The 25,541-nt window shown below is 44.3% G+C and overlaps 1 protein-coding gene across 1 annotated transcript in view; it reads left to right on the forward strand.

Moving 5' to 3' along the window:
* The first annotated feature begins 11,722 nt into the window (after positions 1–11,722).
* Positions 11,723–25,541, forward strand: part of LOC115405158 (low-density lipoprotein receptor-related protein 8-like) — an 80,307-nt gene continuing 66,488 nt past the window's right edge. Inside the window, exons 1-2 of the mRNA XM_030114643.1 lie at positions 11,723–11,851; positions 12,455–12,571. Of these exons, the coding sequence (XP_029970503.1) occupies positions 11,785–11,851; positions 12,455–12,571 (184 nt within the window). The 5' untranslated portion in view covers positions 11,723–11,784. The remainder of the gene's footprint in view (positions 11,852–12,454; positions 12,572–25,541) is intronic.

The following is a 25,541-nucleotide window of genomic DNA, read 5'->3' on the forward strand; positions in this document are numbered from 1 at the left end:
TAAAATAATATGCATTGCAAATCTTATAAAAAAAGACACTTGGCCAACAGATTACGTTAAATATATTTATTAATCTTTAACACAAGCCATATGCAACACACTTAACATCTGGCAACATATGAACCACAGAGATGAGGTGAGGATGGAGAGAGAAGACAGGAAAGGAGAACAATGGAAAGGAAGAGAAATAAATGAGAGGAGAGGAGAGGGAGGGACCATCAACATCGATGATGATCCTAGTTTCTTTGGGCTGGTGTAAAAGGCTCGAGTTCTCTCTTCATTCGAAGATCGCCATGGTGGTACTCCTCAGCTCTTGCTCAGCTTCATCTTTCTCGGACATCGAAGGTAAAATTTAGAACAAAATGTGTAAGTGAACAATTCATGATTAGCCACCGCATCCAATAGCAGAGCATTCAAGCTTCCCCCAGGATTATAAAAGTTGCATCTTATCATGGAGAGAGAACAGATTTGGACATACCGTGTATTCTTTTATCAGGTCTTCAACACATTCTCCCAGGTAGAAGGTGAGAAGCTTGAGGACACACTCCCTTCTGACGTGCACAAAGTGAGTTACAATGATCCCACCAAATGGCTTTTTTTTAAAGTCAGGTATGTTAAAATTTATGGATCTAGTCAAACTAAAAACTGTAGGCCTACAGATTGTTTAGCTAAACATAAATTACTACCTGGTAACTTAAATAAATGGTTCATGGAAAGGGAGGGAGGGTATGAACTGAAGGGGGGGATACAATTTTAAGCAACAGTTTGTCCTTACTACCCTAAGAGGTATGTGCAGTTCTGTCTGTGGGGTGAAATTGTGGCATGGTCTAGATGAACAAATGAGTAAAAATGTCAATCAACTTAAGAGAATTTATAGAAAAGCTATTATTGAAAGGTATAGAATTATGGAAACACCGTCAAGTAATTTTTAAAGGCTGTCGATTAATCTTTAAGTGATTCTTGTCATGACTGTTAAACTGTGCAGAATACAGGCAAATTTGTGTATCTGTATATTTGTGTGTATATGTATATTTGTATGTTTAGTAACACTTTACTTGAAGCACCCCTGTATAACGCATTATAAGTAGTTATAAACACTCATAAATGATCACAATGTTTTATAACCCACTGTACAGCATCGGGTTAGGGTTAGGTCCTGGCCCTAGTGATGTTATAAAGCATTGTGATCATTTATGAGTGTTTATAACTATGGCTACACAGTGCTGTAATGGCATTATAATGCTTTATAAATGTACTTATGTGTTATACAGGGGTGCTTCAAGTAAAGTGTTATTGAAACCACCATGGCTTCTCTGAGGAGGGTAGGGTGGTGCTGGGGGTGGGGCTGACGGCCCGCAGATGCCAGAGATGGAGCAGAAGGTGTTTGCTTTTGTTTCATTGCCAGTTAAACCATCTCTGAATCTGCTCCATCCTCGGTGTTCTGGCTTTATTGGCTGGGTCGCTGTGTTTTTTTTCCTCCGTCACAAACCCCACCTAGAAAGCTTGTTTTATTTTTCTTCTCTTCTTTTTTTACAAATCAGCAAAACATTTGTGATTAACTCTCTGTGTTGTGCTGTGAGACTGAAGTGAAGCCAGCAGGCGAAGCCAGCAGGCGAAGCAGCGAGCCTCAGTGTATCCTGTCATGTACAGGATACAGTTCTCACTTCAAAGACACACATGAAACGGAAGAAAATTCAGAATCCACCAAACACCAATGAGTTACGTTTTACATACTGCACCTTTTGTTACTGAGTGAAAAAGAAGGATTTGACTCCTTAAACTGAAAAAAAGTAAAAAAAATCTGTAGTTTCTGTGTCAGATGACATGGTAGTGTCTTCAGAAGCTTTCAGACTGACTGTATTTTTATTGAGCCTTGTTAAAATGTAACATTAATAACATCAAGATGTCCTGGGGATTTGAGTGAACTCTTTCGCCTCCACTACAGGAGCTGGACAAAGCTTGGAGACTGGTCGATGCTGCTCACGATAAAGAGAAGAAGGACAAAGACGGTGTCCGGAGCTTGAAAGAAGACATTTCCAACATGGCAAAAAGCTGAGTGAAAACAAACGTGTCTCTGAGGAGCAGGAACGAAGGTTTCTCAGCTACTCTTCACTTCCTTTACAGAATTATTTGTTTGTTTGTTTGTCTCCAGCCTCCAAAGCAGAGAAGAAGCGAGACGAGCTCCCAGTCCTGTGCAGTGGTGGACGGACTCTCCACGAAGGACGCGTCCAAGGACCAGGAGTGGGCTCCTGCTCCATCACACAGAAATCCTCTGACTGTCTGTACATTCAGTTAAAACAGGGCTGCGTTGCTCGTCGTGAACACTTCAGTTCCATGGATCACACCATGGATCACACTTGTTTGGCTTTTGAAATGTTAGACACAGATCTGTTCACATTGATGAGAAGACGATGGCTGTAATGAAATCTGTCCCAACAGGTCAAAACAGGTGTGATGATATCTTGATCTGCACGTCTCTCAGTGGTCAGAGAAGACTGAGTCCTCGTCCTTCACAGCATCACTGACTTGACCTCTCTGCTTTCTCTGCCCTGAACATGACCTGACTTTGTCGTGTTTGCTGATCGCACACGATGGAGGCTGCAGGGAAACTAACCTGTACTTTCTGATTTTGAAACTGGTTCAACAATTTTCCTCGAAGATTTCTAGAACAGTTGTTGTGTCTGTTTTGTTTCTTTAGACACCAGAGGAATAGAGGTCCAGGACTAAAGTCCCACTGGAAGAGCGCTGAACCTCCACTGAGCTGCCAGAATGAACGGGCGACCTGCTTCATGTACGTCTCCTCGGCTGTCAATCAGGGCTTTTATCTCCTTGAGTTCCTCAGTTAAAGTCATGAAAACCCGCTGCTGTTCAGAAATGCTCAAATCTTCCCACTCACCACTCAGAACAGTTCCTGACTGCTGCTTTTAGTCCTCAGTGAGTTTCTGTCCTGTGACCTGCTGACTGTCTCTCCAGATCCAGGTCCATCCACACAAAAACGCTGCAGAACTGGTGGAAAAGAGGGCCTTTCTGGACCTCGAGAAGAATGCTGCACGTGGAAGGGGACCACCGAGTAAAAAACAATAATTCATTTATTATTATTATTATTATTATTATTATTATTATTATTATTATTATTATTGTTATTATTGTTATTATTGTTATTATTACATATTTTTGAAAAGGTGTATTTTTCCTGTGCCGAAGTGGGGAAGTATTTGAGATATGTTACATTATATAAATCATTCTTTTTAATAATTTGCTGAACTTCAAAGCTGTGGATTCAACCACTGGAGAAGCAAGTTTGAGTTTTGTGCATTTACAGCTGATTTAAGATTCAACAGTAATAATAATCTTAAAATATGACAAAACAAGTCAAGAAAATCTCAATTGTTTCAACTGGTTAAAGTCGGAAAGTGTGGAAATATTCTTTAATGATATTCTAGTGCTTGGATTTTCCATGTCAGACTATTCCCATGAATGCTCTTTAAAGAGTGTCTGTTTCTGTTGTGAACTAGAAGGAACAGTTTAGCTTTAGAGACTTTCTGATGGAATAGTTTACCTTTGACCTAATTATTCTAATGGGCTGATTATTTCCACCTCTTTTTTCTTACTTTCCCAAGAAAGGTTTGTTGTTGGTAGATTTTAGGAAAAAAAAAAAAAAAAAAAGCAAGAGTGTGGATAAAGTTTGCTGTCATTTTTTTAAAAACTTTCTGTGAATCCATCATCTACACCGACTTCTTAATGCAGGCGAGAGAAGAGAGATTTGCATAAAACTGACATATTCAATTAAGAGTAAGTTTTGGAATATTCAGACCAACTGTTGCGCAGACAGAAAGGCCTCATGGGCCAGAAGAATCAAACCTGGACCAGTAGAAATAATCACCACACCATAATGTCTGACCGCCCACAGCTGTTTGGTTTCCATGACACGTGTTCTGTCTGTCAGAGAGGAAACACTGAGAATTCACAACTAGGTCTTCTGTCTACAGATCCTCCTCTAAGCTGCCAGAATTCTCAAAAAGTTCTCAGGTTCGGTTTATGAATCTGCATGAGTCTGTTTTCCATGAAGAAATCATCCAATAGAACTAATGCCCTCAATTTCAAACCCTGTTCGTTCCTCTAATCTGATCTCAGTTCCTACCTGAGCAGATTTTCAGTATTTGTCTTTTCTTTTTTCTTCTTTTTCGCACATCGCTGATGAAATGGGACAGAAACATAAGTCCACTGTCTCCACCTGGTGGACAATGTTATTAGTGCACTTTGAGCCACGTGATGGATTACTGTGGCCTGCGTTGAAGTTTGAATATTTCATAAAATGTGTGATTGAACCAAACAGCCTCATCTGTCTGTCCACGTGTGTGATTCGTGCACAAGCTGGCGACTACTGCTGCACAATCATTCAAACGAAGGCCCGAGGTCGGACACACTGATTTACAATATTTATCATGATGATTGACTACTTTCATAAATCTGATGCTCCAGCAATACAGAGTGTAAAAGAAAAAAACAGTAGAGGAGACAGTCTGGACCCTTTATTGTGACAGGCTGTTGGGTATTTTGAATTTTCCCTTCTATTCTGTGCAGCTGGTGCTGGTTTGAAATCATCTGGCTGTTTGACTTGTGGCACAATAGAAAACTATTTGACTTTTTTTTTCTTTCTGAGAAATACTCAAACATTCACCATAATTGTAATAAATGCTGAAACCTGATGGACAGATGGGAGAAAGCGTCTCAGTTGAACTCACTTCTGCCTTTTGTTTGAGTTTACCAAAAGAGACCGTGGTCCTTGACATTCAGTGTTGCATTTAATTCCACTCAAACAATATTAACTGTCCAAAAAAGTAAGACTGTTTTCACATTTTTTTTTTTTATTAGAAATTACTATCCAAACCTCTTAACCCTCCTATTATGTATGTTCATTTTTTAGGAACAGCAATGGTGTTCCCGGGTCAATTTGACCCGGTGCATGTTTAACTATCCAAAAGATGTGCAAAACCAAAAAAACTCCTAACAATCATTGTTAGTCTGTCATTACTAACTCCATTACTAACTATTCTCTCAATATTTAGTGCAATGGTGTTCTTTGCCTCTCACAGGTAGAGGTTCAGTTAGGATAATTCACTCGTTTTTTTCTGAAAAAATACATGTTCAAACATTTTTTTAATTGTTTCACCACTTCACTGCTTTTGAAAGACCAACAAATAAAACAATAGTTTTAGATGACATTGAAACATAACATTTGAATTTTTCCCTGATTCTTCTCTGGGGCTCCTTCAACTGGATTTTCAGTGTAACCCTGCATGTTCAATGGTGTTTGCATTACATGCTGCCCAGTTTTTTATCCCATATTTCACTGTTTTGGAAGGCTTGTATTACCTAAATGGGCAGTGACCTCTGAATGCCTCCAGCCTTTCCTCCACTGTGATATGAAGGTCTGGGTTATAGAGTAGTGGAGGTGGTTCTACCCACTTGTCCAACACTGTCCTCAGAGCTCCCAGGTTGTCTCTCCTGTCTACCAGCCCTTATCTTTGGATTATTAGATTGGATTACTCTGGAGAAAATGTGAAAAGTCTCCAGAGACATTGTGGCTCAAAATCTGGCCCTGCCTGTCTCTGCATCCCGCAGACTGGCTGTCGATTCATCCTTTGACCTACAGACCCCAGCCAGGATGAGGAGCCCCAAATACACTCCTGAATTTTGTCCACTTCTCCCCAAAAACACACCTCAGTCCTAAATTAATCTAGATCCAGAATGATTTTCTGTACTGAAATTGGCATGACCAGCTCAAAAGCTGACCTGATGTGTGTGTGTGTGTGTGTGTGTGTGTGGTGAAATATGTCTCACAGTTTCAATGCAAATAAAGAAATAATCTGACATTTCTGACACCCTTTAACCTGCAGTTTGACAGCCGGGTCAAATTGACCGGAACAGTGTCTCTGTCATATAAACATGTTGTTGCAAAGGTGGTTGCAAATATGTGAAATGACCCATTTTCATTTTATATGTTGATCACACTAATTAAGGCAAGCAGAAGTTTCATCCTGAAAAAAAAAAATTATATACTTTTTCGAGATCTTCAAACTTTAAAACGGGTCAATTTAATCCGGAGCATGATAGGAGGGTTAAAGTTCAATACTGTATCATGACTAAAATTACCTGCAAAAAGGGTGGCCTGTTAGTCTTAACTATGCCTTATCGATCCCTTATCGTGTGGGGTCGAGGGCTGCCTTTTCATACTCTAGATAATATAATTAGTTTCGTTTTGCATAATTCTGACATTATTTCTGGATAAATGTGCAATTTGAAGAATAAAAGAAGACAATAAAGGAAATCAGCCTGCAGGGGGCAGCAGCCTCTCAGTTTAGGAAACAGACCATTAAGCGTCAGGACAGGACTTGTGTTGATTGAATGTTGATTTAATGAGTCTCATATAAAAAAAGAAGCAGATAACATGATCATCATTAACCATATCTTATTCCAGCCTAATGAAGAAGACCAGTGAAGTGACCGCTGAGAGCTCTGTTCAGATTTTGCAGCTTGCGTCTTGAGTGAAGCTGTTAACCGTCTCACTTCATTATAGAGGCTGGAGCTTGGGGTTTGCATGTTCTTCCTGTCAGTGAACGAGCTTTGAGTCCCCTGACTTTCTCCCACATGCGTTTGAGAGAAACGGTGAACATGTGGAGGTTGCTTGTGCCTCTGTGCACCCTGCCTCCACCCATCCTCCTCTGGGACCAGCTCCGGCCCCCCTGCCGCCCTGTCCACGATGAAACAAGGAACTTGTTCTGTTCCAGAGGACAGTTGGTGTCATTGTTCAGGGAGAACAGTGAGAAGTGTTTACAGGATCAGGGGAGTGTGAAGAGGCGACCATGACCTCCGCAAACCTGCATCAGGCTGTGGCTCTGAACCAGTGGATGTCCAAACAGCAGTGTCCCGTCCACACTGGACCGGACTGAACTCACAGGTGGAGCGTCAGCCTGACGGGATGAACTCACTGTCGCTAAACTTTTGATTCCTGCAGCTTCTAGCACAACTTACTGAAACGAAAAGAAAAACCTGACCGTATTCTTCTGAGCTCACATCCCCAAGAGGCTGCTGAAGCTGAGAAACAGGACCACATGCCACAGAGTTTTTATTTTTATATTTTTTTTTTCAATGCAGGGGCCCCATGTGGGCATGATGGGAGTTTCAGTGATGGACCACATCCCCGACTGGCTGCTGTGACAAATGGAAATGAAGTGCTGTCGGTTTCCTGTCAACCTGAGACAAACCATCAGACTCTGGCAAACCCAACTCCAGGCGTCTCCAGTCCCTCCCCGGGAACCTGGACTCTGAGGCCATGTTGACATTAATATTTCTGGGAGATGAAGGATGATCTCTCTGATCCTCGGATGATAAACTGCAAAAACTTCTGTTATCACATTCCCCATTTTGTAAAGTTGTTCGTCTTTCACCAAACCCTGACATTTAATTTAATCTAAAAACACACCGTTACAGCATTAGTAGTTCAATATAAATAGATTCATTGGTTTTCAGTTTCACTTCACTGTTGTGAGATATTACAACAACTTTCCAAAACAACTGATTTTAATCATCGAATCACACTGGAAATTTAAATCCTACATTTAAACACAGACAGAAGATGGAAAAATGATGATTTCTGTAAAAACTGTTAACGACACCAAACAGCAAATTCAAGTGAATAACGATGTAGAAACAGGTAGAAACAGCGATCACAGAAATGAAGTGGAATGAAGTAGATTTAAATTGAAAAAGGCAAAATGAACTCAGCTTCATGAAAGTAATGACTGACTTAAAGCAAGTAATGAAGATGAAACCGAGTCGTGAACACATGTAAAAGGTAAAGCAATAAATATTAAAAGAAAGATTAAAGAGATGATTCCTATTTGCAGCAGTGGCGTGGACAGTCTCATGAAAACAAGTAAACTGTGGCATAAAATAGAGACAGTAGAAAAAGAGGACAGAAGAAACAACATGATGTGTGTGAAGCTATGCAAGCTCTGCACTGGCCTCTCATATTAGTCCTGACTGACACACACACACACAAACACACACACTCTCTCTCTCTCTCTCTCTCTCTCTCTCTCTCTCTCTCTCTCTCTCTCTCTCTCTCTCTCTCTCTCTCTCTCTCTCTCTCTCTCTCTCTCTCTCTCTCTCTCTCTCTCTCTCTCTCTCTCATGCACACATGCATGTGCAGCCTCCAACTTAATCCTCAGTCTGCTAAAAGCATTTTCATTCGGTGTGACTCACTCCTCCCATCAGTTCCGCCCTACCCTCCTCTCCGATGCGTGTGAATCAGATTTGCAGCTAATCCAGAAGTGTGTCTTGGGTTTCTGTCTTGGCCGTGGTCTTAATTTTCTCACTAGACAGAGTATTGCAGTGCATGCTGAGCTACGCGCCGATTTTGTGATCAATGCAAAGCGGTCAATAATAATTGTGCTTCTTTCAATCAATTCTAATGTTTGAAGAATATTGACACTTTAATCGTCCAGATTACTCAAGAAGTCTTGAAAAGTTGAAATTTTACTTGTTGAAATCGAAGCTGGTCGCTGATGAGCTGCCAAAGGCTCAGACTGCCAACTCAGACCTGCAGGAAGGAGCCGTCAAGACACAGTCTTATTTATATATCAATTTAAGGCCAATTCTTATCAATCTAATTCACCGCTGAGGATTGATCCAAAACTGGTTCCTGGTTGGGAGAAAGCACTTGTCCCACCTGTAACAGTCGTTTGAACTCTGACTGTGTGAATAAAGCAGACAGGTGACTAAAAGCAAACACCTGATGGAATCTCCCATCATTACAGCGCCTGGAGAAAATATTAAAACTTAAAAACATTTCATTTTTCTGTGATTGCAAGAATTTTTTCTGGATGACTGAGCAGTCTTGTCACATCTGGGGTTTGAATATGTTAACAGTCAGCAGGAATGAAGCAGTGCTGCTCTGACCAGCACTGGTTGTGACAGATTTGGACACCTGTGGAGCGCCGGCCATCTGATTTCCCTTCACTGTGCTCCCGGCGCTTCGTTCTTATTGGATAGCTGCTGTGCAGCCATGACAACAGGCCTGAAGTGCTCTGATTCGCTGCTCTGGGCTGTGACTTTTATTGACCACTAGTATAAAAAGATATGTGTGTCTCCTGTGCGTTCGCCATACATGGAGCACGGGAGGGATTAAGTTGTCCCTCAGCTTATCCCCGCTGCCGGCGGCGGTCCTGGCCTACATCTGAGAGACAGCCTTGTTTGCTCTGGCCTGCGGCCACCAGACCTTGTAAATACCAGAGGAGCACTTTCATCTGCAGATGAGTATTACCTCATTGTGTTCAGCTGGAGTAATAACGCTGCAGTTTGCTTAATGAAAGCGGAGCGGGGGGGGGGTTTCCTGCCTGTTGCTGCCTTTGAGAAATGGTGTAGCCTGCAGTTCACCCCAACGTTCGCATAATTTGCATATAGATGAGACTCATATCACATTATTGCTTAGAGGGAATATTAATAACGGGGTTGTTGAACAGGAGGCTGTACTGTACTAAAGAATAAAGTGAACGCTGAAACAGGTGGGGCCCGGAGCGGACGCTTTTGGATCACAGGAGCCCACCTTTTCCCCTCCCTCTGCTTTCCATGGCCGACTTCACTGCACTGTTGAATTCTGGGAGGTTTCAGTACGTGGTGAATCCCCTGTTAGATTCCTGAGCGTCAGGCTAGGCTGACAGAATTACTCCTCACACTGTTTTAAACTCAACACAAAAACACCGCATAAAATTGCTTGACCCCCCGTCGGCCTCTTATCTGCTCCGGCAGCCGCCACCGCCGTGTCGCCATTACCTGTCCGCCACGCTCGAAAACTGATTCCACTGCTCAGTGGGTTTGATGCAGACGACGCTCTTTCTCACTCTGTCTCAGGTTTTCTTGATTAGTTCTAAAGCTGAGAGGAAACATCTCAATAACACAAATTCAAGTCACTTTGCTTTATCAGCAGACACATCTGTGGAGGAGTCGGGAAAAGGCCAGACGTTGTCTCCTCCTGTCACAGTAAACATCTGGGAGGTGATAACAATGGATGACCCTTCTTCCTCTTTTTTGTCTTAAAGAAGTCCAAATATTCAAAAACAATCAGTGAATTCCCTCTTAATCAATAAATAGCCAAACACTCCTCTGTAAAGAACTTGTAGACTGACAGGAATATTTCCTCTGATGTTTTCCACTAACATGCCTTCATGGAGAATTAATCCGTTTGTGTAATTTTCTGTTTTTCATGTGATTGGAGATCACCTGTACCGATATACCTATCTATGTTTTCATTTCAGAGTGCAATTAGACTTTAAACTGAGTAATTGTCAATTAAAACTGGAAAATTGGGGTGTCTTTTTTTTTTTTAATTCAGTGTCTAATTATTTAATAAATCTCTGCATTTATAAATGGGGATATTTATTAAACTCTATTAGAATTTGTACTGTTATATTGAAAGTATACTTTTGATTTAACAGTCCAAAATCCAGACCGTGCAGAACATTCACTGACAGTTTTCCATTTCCCCCTGGGTGAGACACGGTGTTAAATCTTGTTTTCACCATGGCTGGATAGTATTACTGAGAAAAACCTGAAGGTGTTTTCTAGATATCATAACTTGCAGAGCTGGCTGCCAACTTCCAAAAATGTATAAATTATATGTAAATTAAAGTTGTGTGTCAGAGTAAATTTTAAGGTTTAAGGAAATCAAAGGCATTAATCAATGATTGAAGTTTGATCCATAGCTAATGATTTCCACTGAAGTAGCAACATCAATTCTCATAAATCCTTGTGATCAATGTGGATGGATGGTTGTAATTAGTGCTGTCATGCGATCAAAAAAATTAATGTAAATGATTATAGATTTGTAATTAATTCATCTAATTAATCACATTTTAATCTCATATCTCCTTTGAGTCCCCAAAGTGAAGAATTCGAATTATAGGACGTTACAGAATTGCAGTGCATGAGTCATAAGATGAATACACCTAGAAGAGAAGTTTTAAAACCCCACATTTTTATTGATGATGAATGAGAGCTAAGTCAGGACGTCTTGTCCAAAAAAATTTCCACGCCCAATCAGGCAACTCAAATAACACTTTCAGAGTGTTTCATTAGTGCAATTCAAAAGAAGAAAAACTTTAGGTACATCCCAGCAAACCAGTTCGGCCTGGTGCACGATTCCAAAATACAGTACAAATATAGATTAAAAAATTCTGAAATAAAATAAGGCCGAGTCTCAAATAGCCACTGAAGCAAACTAAATTCAAAATGAATACTACAAGTAGAACATGCCTCTAAATAAGACAACAATTCCATTCACACTGAACTGCCACTCAAGTCTATATGGTATAGGTACAGGTCTTAGATTATTTTTTAATGCGTTAATTTGCGGTGTAATTAATTAATGTAATTAAAGTGACAGCCCTAGTTGTAATTCGACCCTCTCGGTCACTTATGGCATCCTTTGTCTTTAGGAGTTATGGGAAGTGAAATATGCATTCTACTTTATTCTATTCTATTCTATTCTATTCTATTCTATTCTATTCTATTCTATTCTATTCTATTCTGTTGTATCCCGCCCTGGCCCCGCCCCCAGGCCGGGCAGCCACTCAGGAGAAGGCGGGGGCGGGGGAAGTGGAGGGGGGCGGGGGGAGGAGGGGGGCGGAGGGGGTTCACGCGCAGAGGGAGGCAGCAGCAGCGTCGCAGCGCCACGAGCGGAGCGGCTCCCGGGCTTTGTTTTGTGGATGTGAAGGAGCAGAAATGTATCCGGATATAAGGACTCTGTTACTTTTCTGTTTCTTCGTCCTCGGGCTTCGCTTCTCGACAGGTCGGTAGAGAGTCGCGTTTCTTTACTCCAGCAGAATGAAATGTGGTCGATAAGGTGTGTGGTGGGAGGAAGCGCTCCCGGTGCTCAGTGTGTGTGTGTGTGTGTGTGGGTGCGTGCGTGCGTGCGCGCGCCTTTGATGTCAAGAGAATAAGAAGGAAATTAATGTAGAAAACCTTGAACCCAGAAACCTGTGATTTCCGTCTCTGCGGCGGCGTGTTGGTCTGAGGGAAATGAAAACGGCTGAACGTGTCATGTGTTTCCCGGCTGACAGCATCCATACCGCATCCGAGGCAGCGAGATGTAGGAGCACACACCGCCTGGCTGCATCTTTGTCTTCACGTTTCAGGCGTGCTACAGTCCCAACACACACACACACACACACACATACACACATGCACACACACACGCTGTTAAATATCCCGCAGAAAGCAGATCAGTGGCTGGGAGAACCCTGAGCCGCTCTGCGCCTCCTGACCTGAATGGATGCTGAATATCAATTAGGCATTCATTTGCAAATGACAGTTGAACTGCCGCTGGGCGCTCCCCCTCCACGTCCGTCTGGACCGTGGTCTCCTCTCACGGTGCTTTTCTCGTCCCTTTCAGCCTCTGATGAGTGTGAGGATGGACAGTTCCAGTGCAACAACAAAAGGTGTATACCCACCATCTGGAGGTGCGACGACGACGACGACTGCTCAGACAACAGTGATGAAGAGAACTGCCGTAAGTCCTCCACAAATCAAGATGATTGCAGCTTGTTTCAGAAGAGTGGGCTGGGTTGATGGGATGAAAGAGATGTAGAAACAAGACAGTCATTGGCCTTAAAACCATCAGAATCAGATCTCTCCACATGGTCTTTTTCACACTTGGCTGAACATCCGGTACAGTACACCATGGAAACATGCTTCTCCAACAGAAAGGAAAGCAGCCGGTACTTTTCTGTCCATGACAGCAGAAAACTGTACATTCTTTGGGTTATTGATGTGCTGGAAGGCTGGACCTGCTCCAGGCTCATGTCGGAGCTCGACCCAGCGGCCTGATCGTTTCTGTAATGTGTGTTGCGGCTCCTGTATTTCAATGAGCTCCATTTCCTCATAACACTTCTACTTTTCGGGCCGAAATGAGCCCTCGTCTCCTCTAACTCTCCTCATAATACGGTGTCACTTTTTATTTGCTGCGCTATTAGCATTTTATGAGGGTTTGTTCTCCATTTGCCTCTTGTTTCTCAGAGATCCAGGTTTTTTCCGAGCCAGGGAGTTAACGCAGAGACTGGAGTAACAATGCTCTGACCGTGGATGTGAGTGTTTTCTGCCTCAGGCCCAGCTGCATGCAGGTGCAGGTGATTTCACCCCCCCCATGCTCCTATTTATAGAAAGCTCCACAGGCAGTTGCTTTCTTTAAAATGTGTGTTGGTTGTTTGGAAGCATTTTTCCAATCGTCTTCAAATGAAGAGCTGTCCAGGTGAGAGACGCCCGTCTGCAGCTCAGAGCGCTGACAGGCGTCTCGGATGTGTTGTTTCCTCTTTGGAAACAATAGAATCCCAGTTTCCCTCCTGAACGCCAGCCAGTGCCCTATATTTTGAAAGGAGGCTTGTGCTGAAACCAGTGAAGTTGTGCCAGAGCCGACGCCGTGTTCGCTGTGCCGCCGCGTTCTTTTGTGTCTGGGTTAATTGTGGCTTGGGAGGAATTTCTGCGCCTTCCCGTACGTCCACGCTCCCTGCGTTTCCCTCCTCACCTGCTGCGGGTCTTCTGTTTCCGCCTCTGGATTTCACCGCCTCCCACTCAGAGACAGGGACCTGTTGTGTGCCGCCGCCTGGTTCATGTGGGCGTCTGGAGGTTCCGCCATCGTTTCCCCGTCTCCAAGACCATCAGGAAGTGTCCTCAGGCCGGCAAGAGAAAGCAGGTCATTTGGAACGTCTTTTCTCCTGAAACATTCATGCGTCACACAGACGAGCCCCGACGTTTGTAGGAATCTGTTTCCCCGTCAGGCTTCGTTTTCCCCGCGACGCTTTCATCGATCAAACAGCAGATTGTTATTGGGGTTTTATTGCCACCTGCGAGCTCTCCATCAGGCGGAGCCTCCGACACATGAAGACGCCACTCCTGAGAGACTGCTGTCGGTTCAGTTTCCTGACGGAGACAGTCAGGCGCTGCTGGCGGCGATGTTCGGCCGGACAGACGCAGACGCTCTGCTCTGAGATCGGTTAAAGACGATGCTGCCCTGACAGCTTGGAATTCACTGAGAGACACTTTAGTAGAAGAAAAACAGAGATTTAATAGTTTCAATAAAGAAAAATACAATTTCTAATGTTTTAAAATCTTGACCAGAAGTGAGAAAAACAACATGTTTGATATGGATTTGACATTTTATTGTATATTTGAGTTCTGAAATAGATTTAAATGGCATATTGCTCCTGCTGAGGGATGTCATGCCCTGTTTGAGTCCTTACAAATTCTTAAAAAGGTGGAAAAACATGGTTTATGGTCACATTTTTCTATGTGTCACAAAAATACCAATACCGCCAATACTCTGAAACTGCTGAAATCCATTGTGTCTACAGTCTGAGGTTTACGTTGTTTTGAAGGGAATATCTGAGATGTCTGCCTCAGAATATGATATTTTACTCAACAAGTTTCTGTTGAGTAAAGTGAGTCATTTTGAGTCTGGCTTCAGGTGTCTGTATCCTCCCTCCTCCTCCCTCCTCCCTCCTAATAGTGGCTGTTTGAAGACTCTCTTTCTCAGTCTGGGATCTATGAACTAATTTATTTACAAGTTTCTGATACTGGATCATTTTCAGAGTTGCTTTTGGCCGTCTCTGTGCCTGTTTGTAAAAGACAGCGTCGTGCAGCGAAGTGTAAACCTGAGCAACATATGCTGCTCGGGGGGAGACGGCGGTGAGGATTTAGCTTGTACACACAGCAAATCCTCTGCAGAAATGACACACTCAGGTTTTTTTGTCGATGCTGAAGTGGTCGAGGCTGTGCTTTTTGAATTAAATTTTCTGAATGGCTGAGTGGATAGGCTCCTTTTGTCGGCCTACTTGTGTTCACAATATATTATTTGGCAGCACAATGCCAAGCCACAGAATCCAGCGGGTGAATGCGCGCAGCAGACCGTGGGCTGGAAATATGCTGACAGGAAGAAACCTTTTGCCGCAGCTCCTTATTTGTCCTGCCGGTGTCACCTTTCCCCCCCCCCGACCTGACTGGTGGTGGCAGTGTGCTTGTTGAGCTCTTTAAAACCAATATCCTTCATGCTAACATGGTGTGCTGGATGCTCTGATCTCCATCCTCCAGCCTGTCTCCCCAGCCCCATCCCCCACCGGTCCCCCACCCCCAGACTCCCATCTCCACACCCACCCCACCATCCCCCACCGCCAGCCTCCATCCCCCAGTGACCAGCCGCTCGCCGCACGGACCCAAACATTCATACATGCATGATTACACTGGACCTGGTGCACACCGTGCACACCGTGCATACCAATAAACTGGAGTTCACAGTTTGGGAGCAAAGAAGCTGACTCCTCATAAACCAGGGTTCTGCAGCCTCGATGACCAAAAGAGACATTTTTGCTCTGGAGCCACAAAACACATTTAACCTTTAAAATGAGGCAAATGCAGCTCAGGAAGTTTCATATAGAGTTCTGATTCACAGACAAAAAATATATCTTATGATGCATTAATGAAGTTAGGGCTGAGAGCAGTGAACATTTTATTAAATTCAACCTGTTTATGTACCTGATTTTAACAGTCCTGTTCCTATTTTCAAGTATTTTCTGTTGACAGTTTTGAAATTCTAGTAGTTTTAATCATTTTACCTCCATTTAAGCAGTTTGGCTTCATTCCAGCCATATTTATGTTCTTCTATTAGAAATTCTAAACATGTCATGTTTTTTATTTAACATTCTATCACTTTTTTTCCCCATTTCTTGTGGTTTTTTCCTAATTTTACTTGGACCTTTATCTGAATCCCTTCTGAACTGAGAGTGAGGAATCATTCTGAACAGTACTGTGGTGTGTAGTTATAATAAAAATAAGTTTAATGTTCATCCACGTTTCATATTGTGAAAGCTTGTTGGAGCCGCCACAGAGGGACTGAAGAGCCTCATGTGGCTCCAGAGCCGCAGGTTGAACACCCCCGTCAGAGACGTGGTGAAACCGACTTCCTCGTCCTGTAAGTTTTCATTGGCGATGACGTCCAGAGCCGCTCCCGGCGCTCACCTGGCCTCCAGTCGAGGCGACAGAAGAGCCCTGCCTCCAGTTCTCAGTCAGATTTGTGCCAAACTCGGACACGGAGCGGCGGTTTAATCCTCGTCCTGATTACAGCGCCGTATCGCCCGGTTCCAATCTATCCGTCTTACCTTCAAAGTCCGGAGTGTCCGCTTGACTTTCTCCTCAGCCTTGAATGTGATAACGATCCGTTTCATCCCGGTTCATGAATTTAACATTTCTACCTGCAGGGAGACGAAGAGCTCAAAGTCTTCTTTTGTTTCCCCTGCGATGCAGAGTCAGCAGCCCGCTGCATGTCTCCGCTCTCTCTGCTCTTCTGCCTCACAAATTTGTGCAATTTTAACTCCTTCAAACGCAAACTGACTTTGCTGCTGCTCCTTGACTCCTGGTGTCGTTATTACTTATTTCTGATGCCTTTTAGTGGATTCAGTTGAAACCTGAAGAAAGATTCCCTACGCCCTCAAATTACTTGAGTTTGCCCAGCGACTGTCGACAGCATCTCTTCTTCCCAGAATTTGAAAACCATGTAAATCCTGCGTGATGCTGAAGCTGATGGGCGGCTGGAGGAGGAGGAGGACCTCCACCTTCTGGCTGTTTCGATCACTCCAGCTGTTTCCACCGCCTACACAGCAAGGTTTAAAAAATCTAAATTATTCCAGCTTGTTGCAGATGAAGAAACACTCTATTTCCTCGAGCGGAGATGGAATTGAGAAAGTTTTCGCAGTGCATCATGTTTCTTCACTCGTCTCCGTCTGCGTTCAGGTTTTCCCTGCAGTCTCTGCTTCTCTGCATTTTTCTTTCTGCCGTTTGAAGCGAGGCGCTCGGCGCCGCAGACGCTGTTTGTCAGGATTGTTGATGATGTGGAACGGCAGAGACATTCAGATAAAAATGAATGAAGCTGAAGTGAAAATGAAAAAGGTGAAGGATGGGATGTCGTCCTTTGGGCTGAGTTTGGAAAAGTTGTTTTTTTGTTCGCGTCAAATTCGCTTCTTAATCTGTGCGGCTGTTGACGACTGAACACAGCGTGGGGAGGATTAGGCCTTTATCCCCAGGATTGTTCCATGTTTGTCTGTGGTCGGTTTATTTCCCCTTTCCTCTGTGTTCAAAAGAGTCTTAATTAATCTAACTATTCCTGATTGCTCTGATTAGGACAGCTTGGTTTGCAAAAACAGATTAAATGTAAAACCTGCTGTGTTAGTTTAGAAACTCAATCGACTGCTTAACTATTACTTGTGTATGGTGAGAATCTAGATAATCAGCTGGAGTTAACGGGTGGGTTCATGGTTTCCTGCTGAATTAAAGGTTTCCAGGTTTATTTATTCTGGTCTCATCCCCGTACTGTTCCAGATGTAAAATGCTCTCAAGTTAGTTGGTGTTCAGAACTTCAGGATCTCCTCCTCAGTCAGTGAAAAGGGGAGTAGTAAAGGCTCTCTGGCTTCATGTGGTTGCTCCGCCCACTCCCTGCTCTACAGGTAAAGTAATAGAAGTAGCCTGAACCATCTGTCTTCTGTCACAGTCGTAGTCGTCCATCGAAAGTGGGCTGCTTCACAGTGAGAGTTAAAATCTGAGTGAATGAATGAAAAAGCTCTTCAAACCGCTGCTTTAGCGGAAAAGATGTTCATGAACATTCATTTGAATTCTGGACGGCGTCACCAGGTTCACACTACTTCAGTACTTGCGGTATTTTTACGGGAATTTCACTTTCTGTCAAATGTAGCATAAATGATTCAAACAAACGCTGAATATATTTGACAATGTTGTGAACAAGTGATCATCTCCTGGTCTCCTGATCCTCGTGTGTGTGTGTGTGTGTGTGTGCTCCTGCTGTGACAGTTCACACAGTCTTCCACCTGCAGCCTCAAATGAGATCCCGGAGGTTGACGTTGGAACTGAAGCAGACGCAGGAATGAGTTTCAGATCAGAGTTCTTCTCCGCTGCAGCAGCCGTCGGTGTCACTGCTCGGTGTTTGTTTGCCGCCGTGCTCGGTGTGTTTTCTCCGCAGGGATTACAAATCCCCCGAAGAATAACAAACGCTGGCGTGTTGGATCAACTGGCAGGCAGGTCGGACACGTCCCTGCTCCAGCACGTCTGATTTCAATGAGCGGCTTGTTATCGAGCTGCGGATGTCAGAAGTCCCTCCAGATGTCTGTCGGGTTGTGGAGTTGGGCCTCACTCATGTGTTTTATGTGTCGCTGTTTGCTGCTGGTCCGACTGGCCCACTGCCCCGTGTCTGCATGTCTCGAAGCCCGCTCGCCCCAAGTGATCATTAGGAAGTCTGCAGCTCCAATTGAGCTATTATCTCAGATTAGTGTGAGCTGTTGCACAAAGTTGCACAGAGGAGGAGAGAGAAGGGGGAGGAGGGGGATTAATCTGGGGGTATAAAACATCACTTAGCCTCATCCTTATGCCATCATCTGCCGCGTATTTATCTCCCGCTCCACTCCGCCTTTCACTGCTCCGTCCCTGAAAGAGAGAGAGAGAGAAATGTTGGTAACATTTTAGAGATTACACCTCCCAGAAATCTCACTTCATTTCAGAGGATAAAAAGCAGATGTTTCTCGGGGGACGCTCCGAGCCGTGTGTTTTGCCTTGTGAAAAATACTGTTTCCGTTCGGTTGAATTACAGCTGAGGAATTAAAATAGCAGAGCGAGCAGTGATCATCTGTAAATGAAGAAATAATTTTTATAGTTCCGGCACCACTTTCTTTTTAGTTCCAGACTGTTTTTAAAGAAATGAGGATTTCATTGGGCTGTCATGAGCCTAGGTGGGTTTAGATGACTGACCGGTCATATTTCTCTTGTGCAGACCTTCTTTGCATAAAAGAGTGTTTTAGTTGGCGCATAGGGCAGAGAAGAATGTGCTTCCAACCACAACATGCCACTCAAGGCGCTGTTAAAGTGAGTGTGAGTGGGTGGAAAGGTGAAGTGGTGAACAGTGTTGCAGCGGGGAACATTTCGGGTTTTCATTTGTCGCCGTTCGGTTGACACGGAGACTTTCCAGATGGAAGGATGCTGCTGCTGCTCGTCAGTCTCTAGCAGTGGTTCAGTGGCAGCGGTGAACCCCGGTTAGTCTGAAAATCGATGAGACTCATGCTGGACGCCGGAGAGCGGCGGCCCGCTCCGTGAATCCGGGCCTCCGGGGGCCGCTGGCATCCGGGCACACAGCGCCTTTCATCCAGAATCACTGTCAGGAAAGAGGCAGCCGTGAGGGGGGGCGGCTGGCACGCGCTGCCAGGACCGCGGCCCTCCGCCGCCCCGGACTCATCCTGGTGAAAGATGCCGCTTCGTGTGAGTGGACGGGCCGGGCGTGGGAATCTGGCCCGACGGCTCCGGGGAGCGGAGGCTGCGAGTCGCGCTTTATTTTGATTTATCTGTTTGTGGATGAGAACACACTCTCATCACGGAGCTGCAGAGGACGCGGCCGTGTGCCTGGCAGTGGATGGAGTGGCGAGCAAACGGCTGTGACACAGCGGCTGAGGCCCCCGGTCGCTCTCGGTTTATCGATGATTCAATGAACCAGATGAATTATCAGCGTCACCTCGGCTCACGCCGCCGTTGTTCACTTCGTCCTGCAGTGACTCATTACGTCGCCGTCGCCGCCGCCATCACGGCGGTAAAGTTCCTCGTGCAGCCTGTCATCGTTCCACCTGCAGACACGTCTCTAGCTTCAGATTATTTATTTCAAACAGAGATTAAAGGCAGCGGCGGGTTCAGTGGCGGAGAGCAGAACAGTGAAAATTCATATTCTTTGTCCGGCTGGTCCGAACAGCGGTTTCTGGCCTCCAGATAACCGAATCGCCAAATTAATGACGGATATCTGAACAAGTGACCAGCTCCTGTTTATCGTGGACAGTCTGGGTTGAAGGCAGGTTTAGAGTTTATTTTGTCTGGATGGGTTGGTGACGTGAAACGACCCAGTTTCTCTTCTTAAATTAAATACAGCCTCGATAAAACCACGATATCTCTTAATTTTATTATCTCTCTTATCTTTTCCTGTAATCTCTCTTTAATGAAGCAAGTGAGTTTTTTTTTCCAGTTTATCCACTGATGATTTTCTTGTTACATGTTATCATCATGCTCATAAAATGTCAGAATATTGATTTAAGGTTTTGAACAGTCTTATCTTGCTGGAGCTCCTCTCTAATACTGTCAGAAGAACCTTTTTTTTTTTCTTCCTAAGTGGTGATTTGTGAATTATTTTCTGCACAGATGCAGAAATTATGAGCTAAATTAAAGCTAAAAGGGGATTTAATAGTGTCAAGTATTGCATTACCTAAGCAGTGACGGCAAATAAGAAGCCAAGTAAAGCCATTCACTGAGCAGTGCAGCCTGAGTGGAGCAGCGCTGAAGCATTGAAGCTCTGAAGCCTCGAATCCGGCCTGACAGCGGCGGTCGAGTGGTTTTCTTACAAAGCCAGCTTTCCAATTAGCAGCAGACTAATTTTACATGTGCTAATCAAATGTTTGGAGCAGAGACTCATGAAGCTCATTACGCCGAGACTCTTTGAGTGGAGGAGTGTAAAACAACAGGCCGACGCCTTTTAAGAACGTTTATGGATGAAAGTGGATATTTCTTTGTTGCATAGTAGTCTTTAGAACTTTATAAGTTGATTCTTTACTTTCCTGTTATTACTGCTGTTATATATTTATGTTCGTTGCTGTTCTTTTTTGAGGTCTTCAAAACCTGCCGTACTCTGATATAGATATGATTTTGCAAAAACCCAAGTCGTCCTCTCAAATACTGTCGCTTGAGCTTGACTTTGCCTTTCCAGTAAAAATTACTTTGATTTCTATCGCTGCTTTACATTTTTAATCATTGCTCTAAGGGGCGTTTAATAGACTCTTTCAAAGTAAAAGAAAAAGTAGATCCCCATCAATAAAAGTCATTCATGCCTGTTTTAATTTCGAAGCTAATGTTTAAATAATTTGGCCGTATGAGAAGTTGACACTGATTCAAGACTCGCTTTTGCTGCGTCGTACCTCCAAAGTTGCTTTGGCAGAAGTTCTTCTTGGGAGTGTGTGGGGGACAGACGTGATGGATGCTCAGCCGTTCGGCTCAGAGACAGACGTGTTTTTAAACTCACGGCTGCAACTCCCCGAACCGCGAGCATCACACTGCTAATGGGACGGCGCGAGGACCTGGTGTGCGTGGAAAATTGTGTAATCTCTTTTGACATGGATCACTAGAGAGGAAAAAGAAGAGGGGAGGTGGTGAGTGGAGAAAAATAAAAGAGGAGGCGAGCTGAGGAGCGTGTCCTGGCGGGGGGGAGGGAGGGGAGGCGGGATGGACACTGCTGCAGGCTCATTGATTCCAGAGCGCTTCGTGTTGCCGTGCCATTGTTGTGATGTGGATCAGACGGCGTGCGGTTCGCTCAGGAAGACGTCTCTTCCTCGTTGGGCTGGAGGTCGCGCTTCCTGCCCCGCGCCGGGTAATGGGGCGCCGTGGGGCGCCGCCTTCTGGCGCGAATGGAGGGAACGGGACGGGAGCTGGCGCCGCTGCAAAAAACTACAAAGTGAGAGAGATGAAACTCTGGCGGCAGCCAGAACAGAACACGGGCGGGGTTTCCATGACATCTTGCTCGGTTTGAGTGAAAACAAGCGGAGCGTCTCTGTGGAGGCAGCAGAACATCTGCCGGTCCGATCAGACAGCTGGAACACCTGGCACGAGAGCTGCTCTACTTCCAGTCCCGTTTGAAGCTCGTTTTCTGGGTCTACCTGACAAACAGCATGGCTGAGCAAGCTTACGTCTCAGAAAACACGCATGGAGGAATAATCTCTGTTGAAAGAAGCAGTCGTACAATCCAGTATCAACTGTTTACACCTGTGTAATGTAATGCATCGACTCGGTTCAGCCCGGAGCTCTGAAGGTCGAAGAGGCGTCATGCATGTGAAAACTGGGTGTGTTCCTGATAATCTGGCCAAATCCAATTCGTATGATACACTCCTCAACGGCAAAAATGATGCATAGTTAGCTCAGTAAAGAGAGAGTTTATGCTTTGGTTCACATTCTGGTGAACAGGCGAGCTCAGCGGCGGCGGCGGCGGCTCTGGGATATTGAGATATGCGGCAGAGCAGTTTCCTGGTCAGTGTTGCAGCAGCGCAACGATTTTCTGATGCTTTTTTAAATTTAGCAGCCACCTGCTGCTGCTCACCAAACAAATCAAAATGTGGCACGGCGGAGGTGGCGCTCAACAGAAAGTGTCTTTGGGGTTAGAAAAATGAGGCAGCAGAAGCCTCGTTGTTGTTCAGATTTTCTCTGTTCAGCTGCACTGCGAAAAATACAGATTTTATTTAACTTGTTTTGAGTGAAAATGTGTCATTTTACTTGATTTAAGATAAATCCCATTAAAAATTATATTTCAACAGGAAAAAAATCATTTTTTTAAGAGAACTTCTTTTCAATCAAGACAATTTTCAGTTCTATTGGCAGTTTTGTTCTTAAATTAAGATACTTTTACTTTGGAATAAGTAAAACTGCCAATTGAACAAGTGATTTAAGAGAAGCTGTCTTAAATCAAGTCTTTTCATCCTGCTGAAATATAATTTTTTAAGTGGATTTATCTTAAATGAGACATTTTCACTCAAAACAAGTTTAAAAAAACTTGGCGAGATTTTGATTTTTTTGCAGTGTTGATTCACTTCCTATTATTTTTGCACTTCTGTTCAGTAAGATCAGAGATGTTATGGCTGTACACACAGATTTAGCTGAAAATACCTCCACGGTCATCTAGTCTTCTAGCTTCGTTTCTTGTGTCTCACTCTCCTCGGTTGTATTTTTATCTGCAGTGATGATCGTTCACAGATGTTTATTGCACAGCAGCTCTTACGGACCCTCTTTTCTTCACGCCGCTATTAAAACGTGTCTTCAGGTGCTGTTTCGTCTGAGAGGCTCCCTGTGGCTGAAAACACTTACTGTACATTTCTGGCTCGTCGCAGTCGGCGGGTCGACTCTGAAGACGTCTGTCTTCACACAGCTGGAGACGCACTTCTGCACAAAGCGCGATTCCACGGCCTACTTTCAATCTCAACGCCACATATCGTACTACGGGGCAATAAAAAGAGACTAAATGCCCCAGAGTTAAAAAAAAATCTTTCATTAGATTTCTTTATGCAACTCCAAGCTGCTCTTGCATCTGAAATTCTCGGCTGGAACTCGTGCTGGAAATAATGTCGTGTTGACGATAATGTGCAAGCTTGCTGTTGCTCGAGGCTTGTGATCGTCGCTTCGACTGTACTGATTTGAATAACGCTGAAAGACTTTCGTCTGCTTCTTGTTTGACCTCTGCCAGTGTCATCGTGTCAACGAAACACGCAGAATCTGGAAGGTCGCTGGATTAGGCCAGTCATTGCTGCATGAATTCAGTTTTCTTGAGGAATGTGGACCAGAAATGTTCCCCAACTCATTGAAGCTGAAGTCAGATTTAATAAAAAAAAAAACAGCCAATGAATGACTGCTCTCATATTAGTTTAAACGAGGCCAACTGAAACGCCGCAGCTGTGATGTGTGACAAATGTGCTTTTACTGCTCTTAATGGAGCCATCTGAGCGCTCCGTGCACCAAGAAGCTGCAGTGAAGAACCGTCACCTTCGGCTTTGGCGAAGATGCTGAGCTGGAAATGTGGCGCGTTTGCTGCTGGAGATGTAGATTCACATGTAAGGAGGAGGACAAAGGATTGGGAAAATGTCGTTTCCTGAGAGTCTCTCGTGCTGCTTGGATTCGACTGTCAGTCTTTACAAACTCTGAGGGTTGCAGACGTCCAGACCTCACTTCCCCCCAGGACCCCCGGGGCTTCGAGGTGGGTTCGGTCCTGGCTGCGCTGGGCGTGATCTGCCCTGCCGACGCCGAGCGGCTCTGGTGGGGCGAGGGAAGCGTTGAGTCACGGTCTGAGTAATCTGCCGGTGCAGTGGGCTGCCAATTAGAGAGATGTGTATGTGGTGGGAACGAGTTGCAAAATCTCAACCCTCCTGGCGTCCGTCAGCCGCTGTCTGCAACCTCGCTCCCCCGCGTGAGAAGGAGAGGAACAGCAGAGGAAGCTGGGAGCTTTGAACCAGAAACAGAAGACCTACTTGTGCAGAAAAGTGCATGTGAGTGCACGAGTGTCGGGTCAAATTCCAACAGCAGCTGGGACTAAAACACGAGTGTGTCTTAATTATGCGCCATTGTTGCTGGGGGCCGATTGACCTGAGGCGGCGTTACACTTATGTCTGCAGAGGGAAACGTAAAATCTGCTCTCGGCGACTCGTCACAGCCGTTGCGATGTCTTGGTCCGTCGGCGTAAACGTCCATGAGAGAAGACGGCAGAAGACCGGAAAGGAAGGAGGTGCAGCTCAGTCTCTGCGTAGTTTTCAAGGCTAATCTCCCAGTCCCAATTACAGTTTCCCGCTTCAGAGACGGACGCCATAATCCAGCGTTGCATACATTCCCGGGTCCAGGATTCCCTCCCGATGCGTTCGGCCGCTGGGACTCGGAGCGGCAGGACAGTTTTTAACAGACCCACTGTAAACCGGAGACGCGTAATACAAGGGCAGTAGAGAGTAATGGGAGCAGACATCACAGCGTCTGAGGGCTTCAGAGATGTTCTGGAGCGGGAGGTAATGATATGCGCTGCCCTCCAGCACTCACATAGATTAATTTATACAGTGGAGTTTAAGAAGAGCAGTCAGAATGAAAAACACTTCAGAATCTCAATTGTCCATAACAAGTAGGTCTGGAGCCTTTTTACATAACTCTTATGTATCTCTGTAAAACCTCCATTTAATGCCTTGGCCACTTGCACATCTGCGTATTTAACTCCCTCAGTGTGGCAGTCCTGCTCATGCTTTCATCTTTTTAGTGTTTTATGTCTTCAGTTTATGATTTGAGCACAGATGCATTGTAGGTACATACAATTCCACTTCAGCTGTTTAAATGATTTATAATATTAATGTAAGATTTATGAAGATATATGTTTCAAGGTTAAAATCTCCGATACGTCGTGATGAACAACGACAGCACAGCTCTTCCTTCCCTTTACTGCTCAGGGTTTAACTTCCAACCCCGAACGTCAGAACTGTTAACGTACAAACATGTCAGTAAATACAAATTGCACAAAACATAAATATCCTTAAACCTTCAGGCATATGACATTTTAACCCTCTTACATGATGAATGAAATGTTGACCTGAAAACCATTATTTATACAGAGTAAATTAACTGTTTGTCTATTAATTCTTTAACTTGTCTATTTACAGCTTTTAACTGTAATCACACAAATCATGTTTTTAACCTCGTGAACTGAGATGAAATTGTTACTGTAACAGAAGGTTGTATATGAGCTTTTAGCCACATTAGCAAAATTAGCACTTGAGCTGCTATCACACTATCACCATAATAATCACCACAAACAGCAAGAAAACCAGAAATATATGAACCTCATTGACTGCGTCACATTACAAATGAGGTAAATTGTGTATTTTGACTCTTTT

The sequence above is a fragment of the Salarias fasciatus genome, chromosome 18, assembly GCF_902148845.1.
Source record: "Salarias fasciatus chromosome 18, fSalaFa1.1, whole genome shotgun sequence".
Taxonomy (NCBI): Eukaryota; Metazoa; Chordata; class Actinopteri; order Blenniiformes; family Blenniidae; genus Salarias; species Salarias fasciatus.